Raw genomic sequence first — 20,973 nt, 5'->3', positions numbered from 1 at the left:
ATGGTATTTATTGCTAATCGAAAACTTAGCAGTATTTTTGAAAAGTATTTCCCAATCTTGTTCAGGTATAGGTATACCTAGTTCAGTTTCCCATTGAGTAATTAAGGTGGGTGTATCGCTGCATTTATAGCCAAGTATCAATTTGTAGAAGAGATAAAGTGTGCAGGAGTATAATCTGGGTGGCACAAATACTGAATGTGGCATTTCTTTCATTGTAAGTAAGTACTAAAAAGGTATTTTCTTGGTGAGGTGCAAGTTGTATGGTGCAAATATGCTGTATTATGATATAAAATGTTGTGGTGGACATATACCTTCTACAAAGAAATACAGTTGTTTTCAGAATAATAGTGTGTTTAAAACAGTGAAAAAAGCTCAAAATCCTTATTTCTATAAAAAAAATCTTATTTGTGTTGTTTTTATACAAAAAGGGAAGAAAAGGGAATATCAGGCTGTTCCAAAATGTTTCGAGATTTTGCTTTCCTTTGAATCACTATTTAGTTGACCACAGTTTGAGAACTGCTGCACATCTGTGCTACATGAAGACAACCAACTTTTAGAACTGTTACTTTCCACAATTATTCTGCAGTTCTTGGTTATCCTCAGAAACAAAATTTTTGATGTCACCCATAAGTTTTCTATTGAATTAAGGCCCCTAGGCCCAAAAAAAGAACAATCCTGCTTTCTTCAGTGCACAAAATGTTGCTCCATTTCTCTTTAGGCCAGTCAATGAGTTCTTTGGCAAATTGTAACCCCTTCAGCACATCTTTTTTTTGCAGGGGTTTCTTGGCAATAGCTTGGCTTCACATAGGCATTTTCTAATTGTAACAGTACTCACAGGTAACTTTAGACCTTCTTTGATCTTCCTGGAGCTGAGTCTTTGCCATTTTGGCTAATCTTTTATCTATTCAAATGGTAGTTTTCTTCCATGTCTTTCAGGTTTTGGATGCCATTTTAAAACATTTGAGATAATTTTAGCTAAGCAGCCAATTGTTTTCAGCAATTCTATATATGTTTTCCCCTCTCCAATCAACTTTTTAATCAAAGTACACTGTTCTGAACAATGTCTAGAACAACCCATTTTACCCAGATCACAACATACACATCATTTGCTGCCTTCCTTCCTTAAATAATGGCTGTAATTGAATGAATGACCTCACTAATTGAACTCCACACTGATATTATTTTGAGCAAGCCTCAATTAATGATTCAATTACACCAAGGTAGATTGGGATCTACCAGTAGACCTTTAGCTGGTGATCAGTAGATCTCAAGTCACTGTCAACAAACAGCTTGTTTAAATAACTCTCCTGTTTCATAGTTTTCATTCAGATATTTATTATGTTAAGATTACATAAGAAATAGATGTTTAAATATAACACTATACATTTTTATTCTCATAAATCAAAATTTAAGTAATATTTTCCATGGAACAGAATTCTCACAATGCTTTTATGGATGTATATCATAATGAGAAAACATCACTAAAAATAGATTATACATTTAGTAGTATGGGTACTTCTGAATTACACAGAATCATCACCATGCATGTTATGACTGTTGGGTCTGTTGGTTTTCCATTACTCTTCTACATCTGCTAGTAAATTATTTGCCATGTAGATGTCTAAGTTCTACCAAAAACAGTGATTGATCAGGTTAGTGATGTATGCCATTATTCTAAACACGACTGTACCTGCTGCACCCAATCAACTTTTTGAGTTGGCGGTCAAAATCATATGCCAGATCTAGCTTCCAATAGTATATGGTGGTGATATTGGATATGGAACAGCATATGATTAGCTAACATCCCATGTTTCTAGGCAGTGCTGAGTAACAGTGTGAGATGCGAAAATCTTTTTTTATCTGTCCCTGTACTTTGGACTCAAGCTGTCAAATTGTCTGGAGTACTAGGGTTCTATAAGTGATAGTGGTGGTAAGCTGAGAAATAGAGAAAAGGAAAAGGGAGTTATGCTGTATGGGAAGAGAAGAAGATGAAAATGGGACAAAAAAGAAGTAGGGAAAGTGTGGTAGGAAAAATGTTGTAAAAGCAGAGAAAGCATCAAAAGACAGGATAAAAAGGAGAAATACAAAAAAAACAAAAAAAAACATACAGGAATCTTATGAAATAGTGGAACAATAAGGATGTGGCTTCAAGAGAAGAGTGTCATATGCATTATGTGTAAGACAGAATAAAATGTAAAAAAAATATTGGCAGTTAGATATTTGCTTTCATTGTCCTACCACCCCCGGCTGAAAATGTACACACATGCAAATGGGGAGTGGCTGGCTGGAGGTGAGAACTTGATGCCAAAGGAGCATCTATGACATGTGCTTATATAAATATACAGTCATATGAAAAAGTTTGGGAACCCCTCTTAATTCTTTGGAGTTTTATTTATCATTAGCTGAGCTTTCAAAGTAGCAATTTCCTTTTAATATATAACATGCATGGGAACAGTAGTATTTCAGCAGTGACATAAAGTTTATTGGGTTAATAGAAAATATGCAATATGCATCATAACAAAATTAGACAGGTGCATAAGTTTGGGCACCCCAACAGATATTACATCAATAGTTGAGCCTCCTTTTGTAAATGTAACAGCCTCTAGGCGCCTCCTATAGCCTTTGTTGAGATTCTGGATGGCGGTATTTTTGACTATTCGTCCATACAAAATTTCTCCAGTTTAGTTACATTTGATGGCTGCCGAGCATGGACAGCCTGCTTCAAAGCATCCCATAGAAGCATCCCATAGATGATATTCAAGTCGGGGGACTGTGACGGCCATTCCAGAATATTGTACTTCTCCCTCTGCATAAATGCCTTTGTAGATTTCAAAGTGTGTCTAGGGTCATTGTCTTGTTGGAATATCAAACCCCTGCGTAACTTCAATTTTGTGACTGATGCTTGAACATTATCCTGAAGAATTTGTTGATATTGGGTAGAATTCATCCGACCCTCGATTTTAACAAGAGCAACAGTCCCTGAACTAACCACACAGCATGATGGAACCTCCACCAAATTTGACAGTAGGTAGCAGGTGTTTTTCTTGGAATGCGGTGCTCTTCTTCAACCATGCAAAATGCTTTTTGTAATGCCAAATAACTACATTTTTGTCTCATCAGTCCAAAGCACTTAGTTTCAAAATGACTGTGGCTTGTCGAAATGAGCTTTTGCATACAACAAGTGACTCACAGCGTGAGTGCAGAAAGGGCTTCTTCTTCTCATCACCCTGCTATACAGATGTTCTTTGTGCAAATGTCAGGAACGATATAAAATAAAAGGACTTCCATGTCACGGGTTCAATGCCTGATTATAGGATTTGCTTGTTGTATTCCTGGGTGTTCCTAAATTTATTATAACTTGATTTCTGGACTTTTGACCTTGCTTAAAGGACCAGTAACATAAAAAAAAATGTTTAAAAATTCGAAAAATAAACACCAGGACAACTTAAACTTTTAAAAAGCAAAGCCTTTATTAAGAAATAACTTACAGAAAATCCACTTCCTGTCCTCTTCAGAAACGACGAAAAAGCGACCATCCACACTGCAGCAATCAATTTCTCCTCCCTGGCTATTCACTAACAGGCATCCTCCTCCCGACGTCCAGCAGCAGCAGTGTCTCAGGCTCTTCACTCCTTCCCCGTGCATCAGCTTCCCTCCTCCGCTCTCCTCACTTCCCTCTCTGTCTTCCCTCCTCCCCTACTTGCAGAGAGAGAGATGCGGCGCGTGATTACTACCCAGGCAGAACAGAAAGGCGCTTCTGACTTGCTCGTTTCATATGAGCGTGTAATCTGCTGTGGAACTCCTGCCTTCCCCTGGGCTCTCCCGGGGCCGGACTGAAGGCAGTGGATGCAACAGGGTCCTCTGCCCCTACCACAGAAACCTCATGTGCCCTTAAAAAGATCCCCTCTGTACCATGAATGTGCCAAGGTGGGGTATGTAATGTCCACATTGGAGCGTAAACTGCTAGAGTGGGCAACACCTCTTTGGGAGAAGAATTCTCCTTTGACATTCAATAGTGGATACACGGCTCAGGGAGCATCAATCTGATAAGGAGCGTAGCAGAAGATTCCAGCCGGTTCTGGCACCTCGGTTTCAGAGACCACTCCTCCCTGCTCCGGTTGCTTCTCCTCCTGTCGCTCCTCAGGAGAAACCTATGCAGATTGGTCAGTGCACCTCTCTGAACAAGACAAACTCTGGAGACGTTTGGCTGGACTATGCCTATACTGTGGCAGTTTTTTGCCAATAGCTGTCCCTTGAAGTTGGGAGTTTTTCATTGGAGTTCTTTCTGTCAAAGAAACTGCTTGCCTGTTAATTCCGTTCACTGAGTGTCTCTCGCTGCAGTGGATCTTCAGTTATTGCCCGCAGTTTACAAGGACTTTTTAGATGTATTTTGCAAAAAGTCTGCAGAAACTCTCCCTCCTCATCTCTGCTACGACTGTCCCATCAAACTTCTTCCAGGTACCATGCCCCCCAGAGGTCATACCTACCCATTGTCTCCTGCCGAGACTTCCCCATTGAAGGAATATATCCGAGATAACCTCCAGCAGGGATTCAATAGACCTTCTTCTTCTCCAACAGGGGTGGGATTCTTCTTTGTGGAGAAGAAAGATGGCCAGTTGTGTACATGTATTGATTACAGGGGCCTCAACAAGATCACAGTTAAAAACCGATATCCTCTGCCTCTCATCTATGAACTCTTCAATCACATCAGAGGGGCTAAGATCTTCACTAAATTGGATCTTCGAGGAGCTTACAACCTAATCCGCATCTGAGAGGGGGACAAATGGAAGATGGCATTCAACACCAGAGATGGGCATTATGAATACCTGGTAATGCCCTTCGGCCACTGTAATGCCCCGCCGTCTTCCAATAATTTGTAATGGACATCTTCAGAGATAGGCTGGAGCAGTCCATAGTTGTGTATTTAGACAACATTTTAATCTTCTCCAAAGATTTGGAAAGCCACCGAACCCGGGTGAAAGAAGTACTCTCCCGTCTGAGCGAAAACTCCCCTTTTGCCAAACTGGAGAAATGTTTGTTAGAGGTGCCTAAGATTCCCTTCTTGGGTTACATTATCTCTCGAGAGGGATTTGAGATGGATCCTTCTAAAGTCATGGCAATTCAAGACTGGCCTCTTCCCACAAGTTACAAGGCCATACAAAGATTTGTTGGTTTCGCTAATTATTACCGACAATTTATCAAGGGGTTCTCCTGTCGTATCGCTCCTCTCTTGGCTCTCATCCGGAAGAGAGGGAAACCTAATGCCTGGCCCCCCATGCTCTGGAGGCCTTTCAGTCCATAAAAGATTCATTCATGTTCCTGTCCTCTGACATCCTGATCTTCTGCAACCCTTATTCATTAAAATAGACTCTTCCGATGTCGGAGCTGGAGCATTTCTCTCTCAGAGGCAAATCGCAGATGGGAAACTACATCCTTGCACTTATTTCTCTAAGAAATTCTCTCCTGCCGGGAAAAATTATGATTTCGGGAATGGCAAGCTTCTGGCAGTTAAAATTGCACTCGAGGAGTGGCAGGACTTTCTTGAAGGAGCTCCTCACCCCCATAACCATTTATACCGATCACAAAAACTTGGAGTTCATCCAGACACTCAATAGAATGAATACTCATCAAGCTCAGTGGGCACTCTTCTTCACATGATTCAATTTTGTTGCTGGCTTCAGGGATCGGAAGGCAGATGCCCTATCCAGAAGCATTGTTCCTGAGGGTAGCCTCAATGAAGATCAGGAGTCAATTGTTCCTCCCATAAAGATCATTGTTGCCTCTACTGGCCAATCAGATCCTATTGGTTCAGTCCTCTGCTCCTGCTGATACCCCCATTGGTATGGTATATGTCATCTGAGCTCCGCATTCCCATCCTCCAGCAAAGCCACTGTTCCAAACAGACCGGACATCCCAGTATCAAGAGACTTTTGAGCTGGTTAGTCGGTGGCCACCCTTCAGAAGGATGTAAAAACATTGTGGCAGCCTGTGCTATTTGTGCCTCTGCAAAATCTAGTCATTCTTGTCCCTGCGGTCTCTTGCAAACTCTACCCATCCCTTCCCAGTTGTGGACTCATTTGGCTATGGACTTCATGGCTTTCTGGTGGAGATTGTATCAGACAGAGGTTCCCAGTTTGTGTCCAAGTTCTGGTGGTCCTTTTTTTTTTTTAAATTTTGGTATCACTCTCCAATTCTCCTCTGCCTATCACCTTCAATCCAATGGGGCAGCTGAGAGAGTAATCCAATAGCTGGAACAGTTCCTGAGAAGTCATGTTTGCGTCTGTGAGGACGATTGGGCTGATCAACTTCAGAATTCTCTCATGACAATGCTTGTCATGCCTCCACTGGTAGATCACCCGTCTTGACCGTGTATGGGCAACATCCGCAAGCATTCCCTCAAGACTTCCTTTTGTCGGATGTTCCAGCAGCCGAAGATCATGTAGCTCACATGTCCACCATTAGGTCGGCTACCAAAGCTAATTTGGAGAAAAGTTCCTTGTCCCACAAGAACTGTGCTGATCGCAGACTGCGATCTTCTCCCATTTATAAAGTTGAGGACAAAGTGTGGCTTTTGATGAGAAACATTCATGTTAAAGTTCCTTCCCCCAAGTTGGGTCCAAAGTTTATTGGTCCATTCCCCATTGTGGAGAGTATTAATCCTGTGACTGTCAGACTTCAGCTTCCCCCTGAGATGCGAATCCCTAATGTGTCTCTGGTGAAACCGGCAATCGCTAATAGCTTCTCTTCAGAACAATCCCCTCCTTCTGTCACTATATATTCTCAACAGGAATATGAAGTAGAAAAGTTTTTGTACTCGTATCTCTAGAGGGTCTCTACAAATCCTGATCCATGGAAAGGTTTCGTCCCAAGGAGTGTTCCTGGGTAAAACATGTTGATGTCCATGCTCCTCGACTGGTACCGGAATTCTACAAACAATTTCCATGAAAACCAAGATGTGGTGGTCCTGTGGCCCCCTTGGGGGAGGCGGTACTGTCAGGAGCGCTCCGCTCCACATTCAAGATGGCAGCGCCCAGCGCCACTCACTGACGTTCCTGCGCCAGGGCTCGTTACGTCAGCACACCGGGATTGGTGCAAAATTTGAAAATAAAAGGACTTCCAGGTCACGGGTTTAATGCCCGATTTATTGGATTTGCTTGTTGTATTCCTGGGTGTTCCTAAATTTATTTTAACTTGATTCTTGGAGCTTTGACCTTGCCTATTGAACTATTGCCTAAATTCTGACTGACGCAAACTTTGACTTTATCCTGAAGCTTCCTCCTTGGTCCGTACTTCTCCTCTGGGAGCCAATAGGCCTCTTGACAGCTAATTGCACTGAATTGTAGAACGATTTACAGATACACCATCTGCAGCAAGATGCTCTTGCAGGTCTTTGGAGGTGATCTTTGGGTTGTCTGTAACCATTCTCACAATCTTCTGCATATGCCACTCCTGTATTTTTCTTGGCCTGCCAGACCTGGGTTTTACAGCAACTGTGCCTGTGGCCTTCCAATTCCTGATTACATTCCTTACAGTTGAAACTGACAGTTTAAACCTCTGAAATAGCTTTTTGTAGCCTTCCCCTAAACCATGATACTAAACAATCTTTGTTTTCAGATCTTTTGAGAGTTGCTTTGAGGATCCCATGCTGTCACTCTTCAGAGGAGAGTCGAAAAGAAGCACAACTTGCAATTGGCCACCTTAAATACCTTTTCTCATGATTGGACACACCTGCCTGAAGTTCAAGGCTTAAAGGGCATGTAAAGTCTAAAAAAGAATAGCTTAAAATGCTGTATTTTGTATACTAAATATAAACACGAACTTAATGCACCACAAGCCTAATCAAACAAATGATTTATGCTTTCAAAGTTGGCTACAGGGGGTCACCATCTTGTAACTTTGTTAAACATCTTTGCAAGACTAAGCACATGCTCCGTGTGGTCTGGGCTGCTTAGGGATCGTCATAAATAAAACTACTTGAGTTCTGCATGGCTGGGAATTAAGGCGGGGGCTCCCCCTGCTGTTCATAAGTATGATTGTTTCCCTGCTCAGCAGTTAGGGACCATCTGACAATTCCTATCCACAGCAGTAAATGAAGGGAGAATTTCACTGCATACAGTCAGGTTTCTTATAAAAACTGTATACATTTTTTAATTAAAGTATATTGGAGATAGGTTTCTTTGTCATTAAAGAAAGTAAAAATGGGATTTTATTTTTTTGCCTTTACATGCCCTTTAACAAGCTAATACAACCAGTTTGGTGTTGCCAGTAATCAGTATTGAGCAGTTACATGCAATCAAATTAGCAAAATTACAAGGGTACCCAAGTTTTTGAACAGTCAGTTTTTCACATTTGATTTAATTTCATACAACTGAATACTGCTTCACTAAAAATCTTTGTTCAGAAAACACACCAGTACTCAGATGTTCGTGGGAAATCAAAGACATACCATTGTTATCTTTTTTATTGAAAGTGGAGTAAATTATTATGATGACTGAGAGGGGTTCCCAAACTTTTTCATATGACTATATATGTAAAAATTTGTAGATACTATATTCTCTTTTACCATCTTTTCTCAGAGGCTGCCAGCCGAGCCATAGTTCAGTTTCTGGAGATCAACCAGAGTGAGGAAACGAGCAGAGGTTGGATGCTCCTTACAGTTATTAACTTGTTGGCTTCATCTGGACAGGTTTGTGATTTTTTTTCTTTCTTTTTAAAGACATAGAGGGGGTTATTTATCATAGGTCAAATTTTCAAGTCATGTGAATTATTTCTAACTCTAATAAATTTGAATGTGCTGACAACTCGATTGGGAGGTTATTTATGAAAAAAATTTGTCTGATATTCGATCGAATAGGAAGCACCTGAAAATACGAATCAAGCTTTACTCCAAAAAAAAAACTTGAATGTCAGGAAAGCAATAAACATCTTCAAATGGTTCAACGGACCATTCACTTCTAATTCGACTATTCACCACCAAAAACCTGCCGAGTTAATGTAGAACTGTTTCCAGGGTACAGGTGTTATAAATCTCACACTCAAATTCTAGTTGGTGGTTTTAAATTCTAATTCTAATTCTTATTTACCATTCGAACCGTAGTAAATTTGTCCCTTACTCTTTGCATAAAACTAGGGATGCACGAAATCCAGGATTCGGCCTTTTTCAGCAGGATTCGGATTCGGCAGAATCCTTCTACAAGGCCGAACTGAAACCAAATCCTAATTTGCATATGCAAATCGTGTGACTTTTTGTCACAAAACATGGAAGTAAAAATTTTTTCCCTTTCCCATCCCTAATTTGCGTATGCGTATGCAAATTAGGGTTCAGATTCGGTTTGGTATTTGGTTGAATCTTTCGCAAAGGATTCAGGGGTTCGGCCAAATCCAAAATAGTGGATTCGGTGCATCCCTACATAAAACCAATATGATACTGAATTTGTGTTGCAGAAGTTATTATTCATCTGCATAAAATCTTTTATTCCAATGTAAATGATTGCTTAATTATTAATTAACATTTAAATCAGGTTTTATTAGAAGTATGTTTCTTGTGGCTTGCTTCTAAGTACTAAGTAAAACTTTGTTTTAACATTCTAGTACCATTTTTCCCATTTTTATTTTGTGACTTCATTGCCCTTTAACAATATTCTTATAAATGCTCCTAACTTAATGTGCCTTTTCCATCCGTTTGTTTATTTCGTTTTACCCAGTTTTTGTAATATTAATTTTTGTAAAAGATGTCAGGACATACTCCTGTATCTTGAACTATGTTTATAATGTTCTCCTAAAAGTGCCAAAAATATGTTTGTTTTCTTTGATGAGCATTTAAAAAGAAACATATATATATATATATATATATATATATATATATATATATATATATATATATATATATATATATATATATATATATATATATATACACACAGTTAGGTCCATAAATATTTGGATAGACAACTATTTTAAAAAAAAATTCTGTACATTACCACAACTCGCATAACAACTCAGATGCAGTTGAACTGCAGAGTTTCAGCTTTAATTCAGTGGGTTGAACAAAATGATTGCATAAAAATGTGAGGAACTAAAGCCTATTTTTAACACAATAACTTCATTTCACGGGCTCAAAAGTAATTGACTCACAATTGACAATTGACTCTAAGGCTATTTCATGGGCAGGTGTGGGCAATTCCTTTGTTATTTCATTGTCAATGAAGCAGATAAAAGCCCTGGAGTTGATTTGAGGGGGTGCTTGTATGTGGAAGATTTTGCTGTGAACAGGCAACATGTAGTCAACTGAGCTCTCCATGCAGGTGAAACAAGCCATCCTTAAGCTACAAAAACAGAAAAAAAACCATCTGAGAAATTGCTACAATATTAGGAGTGGTAAAATCTACAGTTTGGTACATCCCGAAAAAGAAAGCACTCGTGAACTCAGCAACGCAAAAAGACTGGATGTCCACAGAAGACAAAAGTGAATCATTTCCATGGTGAAGGGAAACCCCTTGACAACACTTAAACAAGTGAACAACACTCTCCAGGAGGTAGGCGTATCGATAACCAAGTCTACCATAAAGAGAAGACTGCATGAAAGTAAATACAGAGGGTGCACTGCAAGGTGCAAGCCACTCATAAGCATCAAGAATAGAAAGGCTAGATTGGACTTTGCTAAAAAAACATCTAAAAGAGCCAAACATTCTTTGGACAGATGAAACCAAGATCAACCTCTACCAGAATGATGGCGAGTAAAAAGTATGAACAGCTCATGATCCAAAGCATACCGCATCATCTATAAAACATGGCAGAGGCAGTCTGATGGCTTGGGCGTGCATGGCTGCCAGTGGCACTGAGACACTAGTGTTTATTGAAGATGTGACACAGGACAGGAGCAGCCAAATTAATTCTGAGGTGGTCAGAGACATACAGTCTGCTCAAATCCAGCTAAATGCAGTCAAATTGATTGGGAGGCATTTCATAATACAGATGGACAATGACAAAAAACATACAGCCAAAGCAACCCAGGAGTTCATTAAAGCAAAGAAGTGGAATATTCTTTAATGACCAAGTCAGTCACCTCATCTGAACCCAATTGAGCATGCATTTCATTGTTGAAGACTAAACTTCGGACAGAAAGGCTCACAAACAAACAGCAACTGAAAGCCGCTGCAGTAAAGGCCTGGCAGAGCATTAAAAAGAGGAAAACCGGATGTTCATGAGTTCAACACTTCAGGCTGTTGTTGCCAGCAAAGGTTTTTCAATCAAGTATTGGAAATGAACATTTTATTTTCAGTTTTTTCATTTGTCCAATTGCTTTTGAGCCCCTGAAATGAATTGATTGTGTTAAAGTAAGGCTTTAGTTCCTCACATTTTTATGCAATCTTTTTGTTCACCCACTGAATTAAAGCTGAAAGTCTGCAGATCAACTGCATATGAGTTGTTTCATTTAAAATTGATTGTGGTAATTACAGAACCAAAATTAGAAAAAAGTTGTCTCTGTCCAAATATTTAGTTGTCTCTCTATACTTCTATTGGAAAAACATAACAATGGTTTTCAGTCTTATGGCCCATATTACACATCAGTGAGAGCATAGTTTATCTACTTCCGCAAAAGTACAAATTATGACAGCATGATCTTTTTATTAATGAATAGTATTTTAAATTATTATACATATGTATAATAATTTTTAAAATTAAGGTTTTTTTCCCTCTGTTTGTTTTGTTTTTTGTACCATTTATGAATGTAGTGTTCCAAAATATCACACATGCATCCATCATATTTTTTTTGCTTGAGGATCAACTTAATCTTCTTAATGTTTATATTCTTTCTTTTAATCAGAAAACTGTGGACTGCATGACAACCATGTCTGTGCCTTCCACCCTCATTAAATGTCTATACCTGTTTTTCGACCTTCCACATTTGCCTGATATACCTGGTGGAGCAGAGAATGAGTTACCTTTGGCAGAGCGGAGAGCCCTGCTTCAAAAAGTGTTTGTACAGGTAAGGGTGTCTTATTTTAATTTTGTTACAAACAAAAATGGTGCCCTGTGCTCATACTTGTATAACTATTTGAAGATGATGTTTTCTTTTCTAAATATATTTTCATAAAGACATGCCCTTCAATTTTTTAGAGGCTTCTTACTAGAGGACCTCTACTTTTACTAGGGTAACCTATATTACAAATGTTTTAAATAGGACAGCACTGATTAGAATGCATGCTTGCAGGTACTTATTGCTATCACTTATTTATAATGGTTTTGCTAAAAATTATAGTTAATTTTCATAACATTGGCATCTAAAATGAACATAGAAGGTCTTAATAAAAAGCTTCACAAAGCTACAGAACTTATCTATAATCAAGTTGCAAAACAGTCATATGCACTTTCAAAAGGAATGAAAATCAGAAACAGGTCACTTACAAAAACATTTTCTTTGTGGGAAGTGCTTAGTGCTACATTTTGAGTGACTTTCTCAACCATGTGCATTACAGTGAAATCTCAATTTAACATAACCTGATCCATTTTCCCACATCTCATTGTTTTATTGTTTATATTTGGTTCAAACAATTTATAGTGAATTTCATTAAGTGCTTTTTTTGATCAATCACCTACAAACACATTTTTTTTTAAATAAACAAGTTATTCAAAAGTTCTGTAGAAAGTTATGAGTGAAATTTGACTTTTGTATTCGACACAGTTTATCTGTTATCTGCTATGTAACCTGCTTATAAGCAGCTTAAAGGTCCAGTAACTTGTAACCAGTAAAAATTTAAAAAATGTTGTTTCTACTTAACGGGAAAAAAAAGAACAAGGCAGTTTTAACTTTAAAATTCGCGGTCTTTATTAAGAAATTGCTTACCGATTCTCTGCTTCAGAAACGGCAGCAGTGCCACGATCCATCGTGCAGTGCTCCATTTCTCCTCCCTGGCTATCTCCTATAGAAGGCAGGGAGGAGAAATAGATCGCCGAACGATGGATTGTCACCCTGTCGCGTTTCTGAAGAGGAGCGCAAGCAGAGAATCGATAAGTCATTTCTTAATAAAGACTTTGCAAATTTAAAGTTAAAACTGTCTTGGTGGGTTTTTTTTCGTTAAGTAGATACACATTTTTTTAAAAAAAATTTTTTATGTTGCTGGTCTTTTAAACATATAAATTATACTAGAGTTTCTGATGCCAACACACACATTTTACCAGCGCAGGATAACCGTAAACTAAATAGTTAAAGTGTGTTACTCTGTTTAGTTCCTGACAACAAGCAGTTTTGTTCTTTGAGAAAGTTAATAGATACACATTTAGAATACATGCAGTTGTCATGTACCTTTAACATGTGTACTTAATTATGTACTTTTAAAAAATATTTCATTTTTGTTTACACAAGCTTTAAAAGCACTAGCTTTTAAAGCTTGTGTAAACAAAAATGAAATATTATATACTATAGAGCTTAGTATCACAATAGCCTTTGATATTATGTCTGTCCAAAAAATCATCCAAGCCATTCTTAAAGGCATTAACTGAATCAGCCATCACAACATCACCCGGCAGTGCATTCCACAACCTCACTGTCCTGACTGTGAAGAACTCCCTACGTTGCTTCAAATGAAAGTTCTTTTCTTCTAGTCTAAAGGGGTGGCCTCTGGTACGGTGATCCACTTTAGGGGTAAAAAGGTCCCCTGCTATTTGTCTATAATGTCCTCTAATGTACAGATGCAGCCACTTTGGTTTGTCTGTTTGACACAGAATAACTAAACACAGATATCCCATTTATCTCATTTAACACAGAAAACTGTGACATAACATCCCATCTAATTAAAGCATTCACCATTGTGAACAATGGTGCTTTGGTATGCTAATGAAAAGGTTAAATGCATTAAATGAGTTAAGATAACTTTAGATAACACAGTTTCTTCAATTAACTCTGAGTCATGACGCATTTAACTCACAAATCCAAGTGGCTTCATCTGTACTTGTAAAGTGTAATCATGTCCCCTCGCAAGCGCCTTTTTTCCAGAGAAAACATCCCCAACCTTGACAATCTACCCCCATAATTTAAGTCTTTTGCACCTCTAACCAATTTAGTTGAACTGTCTCTGCACTCTCTCCAGCAGATTTATATCCCTTTTAAGGACTGGAGTCCAAAACTGCACTGCATACTCCAGATGAGGCCTTACCAGGGACCTATAAAGAGGAAAAATGCCCTTTTTTATGCAAGACAGGACTTTATTTGCTTTATTAGCCACAGAATGACACTGCACAGAATTAGACAACTTGTTATCTACAAAAACCACTAGATCCTTCTCATTTAAGGAAACTCCCAACACACTGCCATTTAGTGTATAACTTGCATTTATATTATTTTTGCCAAAGTGTATAACCTTGCATTTATCAACATTGAACCTCATTTTCCAGTTTGCTACCCAGTTTTCCAACTTAGGCAGCATCCCGTCTGGAACCTATAGTTCTGCACAATTTAGTATCATCTGCAAAAATAGAAATAATACTTTCAATACCTACCTCTAGGTCATTAATAAACAAGTTGGAAAGCAAGGGACCTAGTACAGAGCCCTGCGGTACTCCACTAACAACACTGGTCCAATTAGAAAATGTTCCATTTACCACCACTCTTTGTAGTCTATCTTTTAGCCTGTTCTCTGTCCATGTACAAATACTATGTTCCAGGCCAACATTCCTTAATTTAACCAGTAGCCTTTTGTGCGGCACTGTTTCAAATGCTTCAGCAAAGTCTAAGTAAATCACATCCACTGCCATCCCAGAATCGAGGTCTCTACTTACCTTCTCATAAAACGAAATTAAGTTAGTCTGGCAAGATCTATTACGCATAAAACCATGCTGGCACAAACTCATAGTATTATGATTTGCTATGAAGTCCAGTATCTTATCCTTTATTAACCCTTCGAAAAGCTTTCCTACCACTGACGTCAGACTAACTGGCCTATAGTTTTGAGGCTGAGAACGGGATCCTTTTTTGAATAGAGGCGCCACATTAGCAATTTGCCATTCTCTCGGCACTATGCCAGATCTCAATGAATCCTGAAAAATTAAGTAAAGAGGTTTGGCAATCACAGAGCTAAGCTCGCTAAGTACCCTGGGATGAATACCATCTGGCCCCGGACCTTTGTTAATCTTAACATGTTCTAGTCTGTATTGAATTTCATCATGTGTGAACCATGCATCATTAGTTGTATTACTAGAATTGGGACTATTAAGAAGGAAACCTTCACTTATTGGTTCCTCATTTGTGTAGACAGATGACAGATGACAGTTCAGAATCTGTGCTTTTATTTTGTTTTCATCAACCAGCCGACCCCCTCTGTTAGTTAGGGTCCCACCCCTTCCTGCTTCATTTTTTTACTATTAACATATTTAAAAAAAAATTTTGGATTTTTTTACTGCTTGCTGCAATATCCTTTTCTATATCAATTTTAGCTTGCCTTATAGCTTTTTTGCATGATTTATTGGCCTCCTTGTACCTTATAAATGATTCGGCTGTCCCAGCTAACTTGAAAGCCTTAAAAGCACGTCTTTTCTTACCCTCCTCAATACCAACGCTTCTATTGAACCAAAAAGGTTTTGCTTTGCAACGATGTTCCTTGCTTACAAGTGGAATATACTGACAAGTATATTTATTAAGCAGCATTTTAAAGACTTCCCATTTTTGTTCTGTGTTTAACCCTATGAAATGCATTTCCCACTTAATATGTTGCAGAGATGCCCTTATACTGTCAAAGTTTGCACGTCTGAAATTTAGTGTTTTAGTTACTCCCTTATAGAATTGCTTCTGCAACAGAATCTCAAAGGAGACCATGTTATGATCACTATTCCCTAAATGCTCACCCACACAAATGTTAGAAATGAGTTCAGTATTATTAGTTATTACAAGGTCCAAAAGAGAGTTATTCCTAGTAGGTTCTTGAACGAGCTGGAATAAAAAGTTGTCATTCAGCATATTTACAAACCTACTAGCTTTTTCTGTCTTAGCAACCCCATTACCCCAGTCAATGTCTGGATAATTGAAGTCACCCATAGCAACAACTTGACCCAACTGTGAAGCAGCTTGTATCTGCAAGAGTAGCTGGGCTTCATATTCTGCACTTATAAGAGGTGGTTTATAGCATACACCAATGATAATTCTTTTTGTAATCTTTGCCCAGTCAAAATCTCTACCCAGAGGGATTCTACACCCTCACCAGTGCCAGCTATGGTTAGTTCTTTAGCGCATGGCTTTAGTTCAGGCTTTACATACAAACATACTCCTCAATCCCTCTGTTCCTCCTAAAAATGGTGTAACCATTTAAATTCACAATCCAGTCACATGTTTCATCCCACCAGCTCTCATAATTTTTAGAGCATGCAATTAATTCTAGGTCTCCCATTTTACAAACTTCGTGCATTTGCCAGCATACAGCGTAGGTTACTACTTTTACTTTTGAAATTTGCATTACTTAGTGGAGAATTATATGTTAAGTTAGTATTATTCTGTTTTCCTTGTAACAGAAGGACCTCCTTAGCTGGTAAACTGTATGCCCCCCTCACTCCTCCCCCATGACCCCTTACTAACCCCACTGCCCCGTCTACCCTAGCTTCCCCAGAATTCTTTATCTCACCTCCCCGCCCCTTGCCTAGTTTAAACACTCCTCCAACCTCTTAGCCATTCTTTCCCCTAGCACCGTGGACCCCCTTCCATTGAGGTGCAAACCATCACGACTGTATAGGTTGTACCCAAAGGAAAAATCAGCCCAGTGCTCAAGTAACCCAAACCCTGCCTTCCTACACCAAGACTTGAGCCATGCATTTAGCTCCCTAAACTCTCGCTGTTTTCCTAAACTTGCACGTGGCATGGGCAAAATTTCAGAAAAGATGACATTGGAAGACCTTTCCTTGATCTTAGAGCCTAGATCCCTGAAATCACTCTTTAAGGTCTTCCATCTACCATTTATTTTGTCATTAGTACCGATATGCATTAAGACAGCTGGGTAATGCCCAGCCCCACCCAATAATTTGTCTGTCCGATCAACCACATGCCGAACCCTGGCACCAGGTAGATGGCAAACTGTTCAGTTGTAGCGATCCGGACGACAAATTACCCTATCCACTTTCCTAATAATTGAGTCCCCTATAACCACAATCTGCTTAGGCCTGACTCTACTCTCCTCCCCACCACTACTAGAGAAACTGGTCTCCCGGCTGTTAGAGAGACCAGCCCCATCTAGAATTTCCAATCCAGAGTTCATACTCCCATCATCTTTACACAATCTGGAAAATTTGTTGCGATGTATAAGCTCTGGATCAGCCTCCATTTTCCTTTTGCCCACCTTAGATTTTCTAACTGTCACCCAGCTAGCTGCCTCAACATCCTGCTGCTGTTCTGTTCCCCCCAAACTATCTGACCCCGCTAGGTCCTGCTCAGTGAGCAAAAGACTCTTTTCCAGATTGTCAATCGACCGCAGTGTTGCAATTTGTTGCTCTAGTGATCTCGAGCCTCCAAAGTGTCAATTTGCTCACAACCACCACAGAGGTAAGCATTTTGGATCTCTTGTTCCAAATCTGCATACATATGGCAGACTGTGCACTGAGTCAGACCTTCAATCTTGCTAGCACTCATTAATGTAAAAACATTTTCTTTTTTTCCTTCTATACTAATGTCACTTATAACATAGTAAGTTACATAGTAAGTTAGGTTGGAAAAAAAAAACCACTCATCCATAAAGTTCAACCTTTTAACTGTATTTTAACTAGGGATGCACCAAATCCAGGATTCGGTTCAGGATTATGCCAGAATTTGACTTATTTTTCAGCAGGATTCGGATTCCACCGAATCATATGCATATGCAAATTAGGGGCGGAGAGGGAAATCTCGTATCTTTTTGTCACAAAACAAGGAAGTAAAAAATGTTTTCCCCTTCCTTAAACCCCAGTTTAGTGTCATCTGCAAACACTGATACATTACTTACAATACCCTCTCCTAAGTCATTAATGAAGAAGTTAAATAAAAGTGGACCCATACCGAGCCCTGAGGAACCCCACTAAGAACCTTACTCCAAGCAGTGAATGTACCATTAACAACCACCCTCTGTACCCGACCCTGTAGCCAGTTTCCTATACATGTGCAAACAACTTCATTAAGCCCAAAAGACCTTAGTTTAGAAAGCAGTTGTTTGTGGGGCACTGTATCAAATGCTTTGGCAAAATCCAAATAGATCACATCTACTACTCACCTGCTGTCCAGCATCTTATTTAGCTCATCATAAAAAAAAAGGCAATCAGATATGTCTGACATGACCTATACTTCATAAAGCCATGCTGTTTGCTGATCATAATGCCATTTACTAGGACACAATTTTGAATATGATCTCTTAACAAGCCTTCAAATAAATTGCCCACCACAGATGTCAAACTTGCTGGCCTATAATTGCCAGGCTGAGATTTTAATCCATTTTTAAACAATGAAATGACCTCCGCTTTCCTCAAATACATAGGTACCATGCCAGATGAAAGCAAATCTGAGTCTAAAACTAAACTAAGTTCTCTTAGAACCCGGGGGTGTATGCCATCTGGCCCTGGCGCCCTGTTTACATACATTTTTATTAAAGCTTTATGAATCATATCCTGAGTCAGCCACTGACTAGATTTATCTGAGCCAACAGTGCATCTATGAAGTAAGCCTAGGAAATGTGACACTGAAGAACAGAACTGATTTAGCACATTTTCCTTTTCTTTATCTGTTACAACCATACTGGTACCATTATTTAAAGGAGCAACATTATCAACCCGCATCTTTTTACTATTAATATACTTAAAAAAGTTTTTATGGTTAGTCTTATCCTCTGCCACAATTCACTTCTTGTTTCCTATCCTTGCCTTCTGGATTGCTGTTTTACAACATTTATTAGTGTTTATTCATTAAATGCAGCTTCTTTCCCCACAGACTTGTAGTTTTAAAATGCCTGTGATAATAATGCCTTGTGATAAATAAAGTTATGATCTTCTATAAAAATAAGGGGAAAACTGTTTTAAACATTAATGTTTAGCTAATTTCAAAATAAGTAATAAATCATCTACTACTTACAGATTCTGGTCAAGTTGTGCCACTTTGTATCTCCTGCTGAAGAATTGGCTCAAAAGGATGACCTTCAGCTTCTATTTAGTGCAATAACATCCTGGTGCCCACCCTACAATCTCCCCTGGAGAAAAAGTGCTGGGGAGGTCCTTATGACTATATCACGGCATGGACTTAGCCTGAATGTAGTGAAGTACATACATGGTAAGTAGGTGCAGTATTCTGTAAGGTTTACTGTAAAACTTTTGGGTTTATAACTATAAAGTATATTGACAGAAATTTTGGGGTTGTCCCTCCAAAAAAAAATAAAACAAAAAGTAATTCTTTGGGGTTAACACATCTATCTAGTATATTTAAATATGAGAAAAATCACTGTGTTCCAGTCTACTTAATGTTTGCAAGAACAGAAGATTATTACGGCTAAACACAAAGCTGTAGCAGTGTCAAAAATTATGGAAAAATAAAGAACATTTTAAATTATTTAAAGGGATTCTGTCATGTTTTTTATGATCTTTTTAATTGCATTGTTTTCATTGCCAATAATTCACTCTATTATCTAAAATGTTTTTCTTGAACCAACAAATGGATTTTTTTCACCTGTAATATTGGGGTGTAGGCAGCTATTTCAGTGCTGAGTTTTCAAGAATGAGCCAGCACTACATAGTGGAACTGCTTTCAGATAGCTGCAAACCGGGGGTTCTCTTTCTGTGCGATTCTCATGTGTACCATTAGGTGGTAGCACATTTTGCAGTACAAACAATGTCTGAATTCATTTTGATCTCTATACTGCTGAAATCTCCAGCCTTCAGAAAAGGAAAGGGGGTCTGGTGTGTCAGCAATCATTGCCTCTCGTATTTAATGTCGGATGGCACTACTTGTGACCCACGCTGTACAGTGTATTTAGGATCCTGAGTTATTGTTCAAGTACCAGCATTTACAAGTGCTTAATGTGCATGTATATCTAGAAAGACTTTACTGTACAAGCAGCGTAATTCTTCAGCAGTTGTGTTGAGAGCTTCTGTTGATAGGCTGCTTGGAGGTGGGGGGTGACTTGGGAGGTTGTGATATCATTCCAACTTGCAGTGCAGCAGAAAAGACACACAGAACACATGATATAAGGTAGAACTTTTGATATGATAACAAAAGTGGTATAAAGGCATTACCTTTATTAGCTTACTATGATGATTATCACAGCAAGCTTTCAGAACCTTCTTCAAAGCTGAAGTCGCGTAGTTGAGGGCACCTGGGAAAGTAAGCATGTCTAGCCCCATGTCACATTTCAAACATAAGTATAGAAAAAAAATATTTCTGTTCTTTTTAAAAATGAATTTCAGTGCAGAATTCTGCTGGAGCAGTACTATTAACTGATGTGTATTTGTTTTCCCACGACAGAATCTTTTAAGCAATCAAAAAGGAATAACTTATATAAAGGTGTTGCCAGAAGGGCAAATATTAGGAACTAGGGTTGCCTGGCTCCAGATCTCTTTACAGCCTTGGTTGAAAGGCTACTGGAACATCTAAAATCATTTCTCTGTGTGTACCGTTTAGTTGTTTTTTTTTGTTTAAATGGATATCAAAGCCACTCAAAGCTAGAAATTATGGTGTATGCATAAGATGTTGGAGTACTTTCATAGTAAAGATCTGTGCTTCTTTTCTAATATTAGTGTTTATCCAGTCCCCTATAAACACTGTGGTTTGACATTGCTGTCATAGCAATCACTGTTTGACATGTTTTTAATACAGTTAAATCTCAATCTTACATTCCCTGATTTTAAATTTTTTCCTGCACTTTAAACATGGTTCGACCAATTTCTCTACATGCTGCAGTTCCCTGATTTTAAATTTTCCCGAGATTTACACCATTTTTTTGATACCCTAAAATTGTAAAATGGGGTTTCTACAGTTTTGTC

The 20,973-nt window shown here is 38.7% G+C and overlaps 1 protein-coding gene across 6 annotated transcripts in view; it reads left to right on the top strand.

Moving 5' to 3' along the window:
• LOC108704099 (WD repeat and FYVE domain-containing protein 3) overlaps positions 1 to 20,973 on the top strand; it is a 453,243-nt gene that overhangs the window by 123,633 nt on the left and 308,637 nt on the right. For all 6 annotated transcript variants that reach the window (XM_041579765.1, XM_041579766.1, XM_041579762.1 and 3 more), the window contains 3 exons: positions 8,577 to 8,686; positions 11,828 to 11,989; positions 19,075 to 19,267. In XM_041579765.1, the coding sequence (XP_041435699.1) occupies positions 8,577 to 8,686; positions 11,828 to 11,989; positions 19,075 to 19,267 (465 nt within the window). The remainder of the gene's footprint in view (positions 1 to 8,576; positions 8,687 to 11,827; positions 11,990 to 19,074; positions 19,268 to 20,973) is intronic.

This window comes from Xenopus laevis, chromosome 1S, assembly GCF_017654675.1.
Source record: "Xenopus laevis strain J_2021 chromosome 1S, Xenopus_laevis_v10.1, whole genome shotgun sequence".
Lineage (NCBI taxonomy): Eukaryota > Metazoa > Chordata > Amphibia > Anura > Pipidae > Xenopus > Xenopus laevis.
The sequence above is the reverse complement of the archived record's forward strand: the minus strand, read 5'-3'. Positions and strand labels throughout refer to the sequence as shown.